This window comes from Nestor notabilis, unplaced genomic scaffold, assembly GCF_000696875.1.
Source record: "Nestor notabilis isolate BGI_N333 unplaced genomic scaffold, ASM69687v1 scaffold1463, whole genome shotgun sequence".
Classification (NCBI taxonomy): domain Eukaryota; kingdom Metazoa; phylum Chordata; class Aves; order Psittaciformes; family Psittacidae; genus Nestor; species Nestor notabilis.
In genome coordinates this window covers 90,258-95,439 of record NW_009923072.1, presented here as the reverse complement: position 1 = coordinate 95,439, position 5,182 = coordinate 90,258, and the positions used below count along the sequence as shown (strand labels likewise).

The 5,182-nt window shown below is 50.1% G+C and overlaps 1 protein-coding gene across 1 annotated transcript in view; it reads right to left on the bottom strand.

The window, feature by feature from the left end:
• Window positions 1-5,182, bottom strand: part of HYDIN (HYDIN, axonemal central pair apparatus protein) — a gene marked incomplete at its 3' end in the record, with an annotated part of 98,009 nt that overhangs the window by 3,825 nt on the left and 89,002 nt on the right. Inside the window, exons 67-73 of the mRNA XM_010011927.1 lie at window positions 4,630-4,876; window positions 3,887-4,099; window positions 3,067-3,205; window positions 2,559-2,724; window positions 1,991-2,138; window positions 535-742; window positions 39-260 (exon numbers count right to left, since the gene is read on the bottom strand). Of these exons, the coding sequence (XP_010010229.1) occupies window positions 39-260; window positions 535-742; window positions 1,991-2,138; window positions 2,559-2,724; window positions 3,067-3,205; window positions 3,887-4,099; window positions 4,630-4,876 (1,343 nt within the window). The remainder of the gene's footprint in view (window positions 1-38; window positions 261-534; window positions 743-1,990; window positions 2,139-2,558; window positions 2,725-3,066; window positions 3,206-3,886; window positions 4,100-4,629; window positions 4,877-5,182) is intronic.

The following is a 5,182-nucleotide window of genomic DNA, read 5'->3' as shown; positions in this document are numbered from 1 at the left end:
GGAAGGCAAAGGTTCCTTATTAAATATTTGTGCCTCACCCACAGTGTCAGCTTAACATCCTTTAAAGAGCACATCTTCCGTGGGTGAAAAGCCATCTGGCTCTCTGCTCTCTCCTCTGCCTGCACAGCGCCGCTCCCAGGGGTGATGGTGAGGACCTGCTGACAGTCTGCGGGGCCACACAGCTCCCAAGTGAAGGTGAAGCTGAACCTGCCGTTGTTGCGGATGCTGAAGATGCACTTGGTGTTCTCGTTTATCTGTACCTGTGGGGAGAAGGTGGTAAAGACAAGGGGCTGGAGCACACACCAGTTGCTGGCTGGTCCAGCAAGTGCTCCTCCATCCTGTACTCCTGCATCTTTTCCATGCAGCTAATGACCTGTGTGAAAGATCCATCTCCCTTCCTCTCAAGACCCAACTGTATCCATCAATTAAGAAAAATGTTCCTTCTTGTTGCAACCTATTTGCAAAGCTCCTGGTTAAGGTGCAATCTTGCAGGGCTTTGTGGAGCAAATGGTTCAGGGAACTGGTGCTGCTCACCTCCTTGAGATCAATGACGTTGATTTTGTGTGCACTGAGCTCAGTGACATGGCCATCGCTGTCCTGGCACCCAACAGACACGTTCATGCTGTAGCTGGTGGCCTTGATGTTCAAGGAGAGGGGCTGGGTCTTTCTCTTGACATCACACTTGACGTTGAAGACCACTTCTCCTTCTAGTGTTGGTATGAAGAAGACTGTAATGGGAAGCCTGAGAAGAAAAGACCCTTTTTGCTCTGTTCACTGTCTCTCAGTTTTCTTGGCGCCACATTGCCTGCTCTATGGGAGAGCAGCTGTGCAATGGCTGAGATGAGACCCGGGCCTGGAAGAAACCAGGGATGGCATTCTGCCCTTCCAGGGCCTTCCACTTTCCCTGCTGAAAGCTGTTTAGAGTATGATGATTCCATGCAATGGAACAGCAGAGGATACAACAACAAAGCAGCTAACACTGACCTTACTGTCCCGTCCATGTGCTGGAGGGCAGCATTGCCTTGAGAGCCTGCTTCTGTCCCAAACACACAAGAAGGTACTCAGAGACCCCCAGTTTCTCTGATCTATGTGACAAGAGTAACATCCTATTTGCAAAGAAGAATCATCCAGCTCCTATGACAGCAGTTCAGCGTGAATGCCACCAAACTGCCCCTGTAATTTCTGTGAGTAATCTCTGGGTAGGTGATCAAACACAACCAAACTACAAAGATTTAAGGAATTACCACTTCTCAGCTCAGCCACAGTAACTGATACAGGACACTCTCCTATCTTGCACCCCATGGCAAGCAAAAATTCAGCATCTTTTAAGCCATAGCAAAGCTGCCTGGAGCTAGCATGTTCTCTGTACCCCAGAGTGGGCCATGAGCGGGCACAGGGACATCCATGGTGGGTCAGCAGACGAGCTAGTGACCTGTTACACTGCTTGAACTCATGATCGTGTCTGATTGCAAGTCATGGCTGCAGTCTACAAGAGAAGTGCATCCATTTTCTGACAGGGGATCCTAGGAAACACAGCTAGCTGTGTAAGCCTCTTGCTGAGCTCCCACGATGGACCTGCAGTGCTGTTTGTTTGCTTTGCTCCTCTTGCTGGCTTTGCAGACCCTGTATGGTGGGCTCTGTCACTAAAGAACACAGGGAACAAAGTAGACCTTGCACACTTAAGGCTGCTGGCTCAGGGGATCACAGGGTTAAAACCCCAAAACATGCTTTTGTCATCAAAACTAGAAGATCTAAAGCCCGGATTTCTCCAGCAAGGGAACCTAGGAGACTGGGGTAACCTGGATGCAACCACTTTACCAAGAAACCTGCAGTTTCACAGTGTCCCCATTGGGAAAGGATGAAACAAGGCAGATGCCTGCTATTGCTGAGAGGCACCTGGTGATTACCAAGAGGAAAAAGCCTCAAAAGCAAAATGGCAGTGCAATGTTTGGCATGCAGGAGAGGGAATGTTACCTGTGAGCTCTGTTACCTTGAAAGGGGAGCGATGGAGCCTTTCAGGGGCTCTATTTTCACGGAGGCATTGCATCCCTCTGAGAAGAGAGAGCTTTCCCTGAAAGCAAAGCTGAAGGCTTCCTTCTCACTGTTGATCATATACATAGTCTGGTGCACCTCATGCCCTGCAGAGAGGACAAAGTAGCTGCTGAAAACCATTTGTTCCTCCGGCCACTGGAGGTTGCCTGCCAGCTGAGCACAGCAGGCAACCTGCAGTGAGGACCATTGCCTGCAGCATGGCACACTCAGAATGCCAACATGGAAACATGTTTCTTGTACAGCACGCACTGTTGTACCCTCTCTCCATGCAAGGGGACCCTCTGGACTCCCCTGCCTCACCCCCAAATCCCCTTTTGGGAATAGCCTCAACCACATGCCTTGTCCTTGACACATGCCTTCCTCCCCCTCATACATTTGGGTGCCAGGAGCTGGATGATCTGCTCACAAGTGCCAGTTTCCATTTCCAGCTTCTTTGTTGGAGCCTGCTAGAACAACAGCAGTGCTGGACCCCATCTGAGTGTGCAAGGTATAACCATGGTGCTCACCGATTAACAGCAACTGGAAGTTCAGGTGAGATCTGTCCAGAGTCACGAGTGGGTCACTGGCATTGCCCACTAAGAGAACTGGGATTGAAATGCTCTGCTCAGGGATTGTAAAGATCCAGAATGATTCTGTCACATCCAGGTGCTGGGGGATGAATTGGAACTTCATCTGCGGAAGAAAGAGGCAAATGAAGGAAAGTTGCTGCCCTTGGCAGGGTAAGGAGTGTGTGTGTGTGCAGTTTACATCACCAAGAAACCCAAGGAACCTCTCTACCTTATGCTGCAGTGAGCACAGAGATAGGCAGCTGTGGCTAAAGCTTGGCAGATGTGGGGTACAGAGTGAGAACAGGTTCATCTGCCAGCTCATTTACACTACAGTCAAAGGTTTCTGCATGGTCTTGGCAAGCTCGCAGTGAGAGGGAATGTCCAGTAGTGTAGACACATCCAGTACTAAAGTGGCATACATGTGTAGTGGATCTATGGATCTACCTTCTTAATTTTCTGCACCCACCTCTGCTTTCTTCCCTGGCTGGATCTGACCTCTCTCTGTGAGGCAGAAGAAAGCCTCCTGTCCTGGTGGGGCTTCAGGGTCTTGGCAAGTCCACTGGAAGGAGTATGCATAACTGGTTGGGTTTGTAACCGTGAAGGTCCTGAGAACACAAACCAAAATGGACTACTAAGGTGGTGTTGGGATGTGAACAACTCTTGTCCTGTAGCAGGCATCAGGAACTGCCTGTCCTGGACACCATCTGGAAGGAGTTATTTCATACTGGGAACCATGCTGGGAGAACAACCATTTCACCTGCTTTCTAGGGACCCTGTTTGTCTCTCAGGTGGCTAAAAATTAATAGCTATCCACAGAGAAATTAGCAAAGTAATTATCCGAACTCTTGCATGTTGACATGGTAAGATCAATTGAAAACAGTAAAATCAAGTCCAGCAAGATTCTCTTGGAAGATAGTGCTCTCCAGATGCAGCTCTCAAAGGCTGCAGCCTTTGTTGACCCTGTCCAGTTGATAATCTCAAAGGAGCATGAATGTTCTTTAGAGGGACAAAGTTTGCTTTGTATCCCGAAGCAGAAGCTTGGGATACATGGTCCTCCCAAACTGACCCACACTATTGAGGAAAGGGACAAAGAGAACCAAAAATTGGCTAGTTGTTCTTCACTGACCAGCTTGTTCCAGCCCCAGAACGGACTGTTGGCCAAGGGTCAGCAGATCACAGACAAGGTACAGATGTATGCTGGGGCTTGGAAGAGGAGCTGGAGAGGTTCTCTGGATAAGGGGGATCACTGGGAGACCATCAGCCAGAGAAGCCACACCCACACCTACCTGCTGCTCTTGCTGCACACTCCGACTGCCACAAACTCAATCACTCTTGTGTTGAGATCTAACATTGTCCCCCTTGGGTCCGGCAACTTCGGGTTGCGCCTGTTTGCAGTGAGGTAATCAGAGTCTTCTAGTTCAAAGTGGCAGTTTGGCATCAGACTTTTCCCCTTCACAACCACCTCTGGACACTTCTGGTTTGGATTCAGGTTAGGAATACTAGGAAGAAACGGACTGATATTAGCAAGGCAAACATTTCCAGACAGCCAGCTGCTTGCCTGTCTCCTTGTACAGCATGTACTGTTGCACCCTCTCTCCATGCAAGCACTCTGCAGCAAATGAAACAGAACTGCATTCCCTGCCATGGAGATAGCAGAAACAGCGCAAACATGACCAGTGATGTGTCTAGAGACCAGCTGCAGTGCACAGGTTTCTCTCTAGATAAGGAGGCCATACTTGACTGATAAGGGAGCACAGCTAGGGACTGGCTGGCCTCTTGGTAGCCTTTCTTGACCTCTCATTCCAGAGAGATCCCTACAGGAGCTTAATATTTCATGCAATGTCTTTTCCCAGTGCCTCCATACCTGCTTCTGCCAAGGCTGGATGATCACCTTTACTCCTGCATGTTGGTTGGTTCTGCTCTCTCTCTGTGGCTGGCTGTCCCCAGATTCTCACCCCACCCATCCCAGAGGCACTACCATGACTATCCATCAGCAGCATGAGCTGAAAAGTGCCAGGGCATTTCCTACCTGCAGAGCATATGGCTCTCAAAGTCCCCCAGGGACACCGGAGAGAACTTCATCTGAAAGAGCTGCTCCTGGCCAGCAGGGATGGTGCCACCGTGGGGCTCGACAGAGAATGGTGACGTGCCACTGATGGCATTCAGAGACGAGTTCAGGGAGCGAGAGACCTGCTCCAGTGCATGGCCCAGCTGACTCGAACAACGGCTGGGATGGAGCTTCACAGAGGCACCACAAGTGGAGGAGAGGGAATGCCCTGCAGTAAGGAAGAAGTTATAGCACGACATCTCTCAAGGAGAAAATTGTTTGTTCCCAGCAACTCTGCCTCCTGCTGCAGTGGACAGAAGGGAGCTGGGATGCAGCTGGAGTGTCTCTGGCCATTTTTAGCAGGAGGGCTCCCATTGAAGAACAGGCAGAGTGGTCAGTTTGCATTTTGCTTCTGTGCTACTGCTTGCTAAATCCTAATCCCAGAAAGTCCTGCAGAGAGGCAGGAGAACAGGTGGGAGAACAGGGTGGGGGCCAGCAAATACACTGAAATGGCCCTGCAGGGACCCAGAGAACC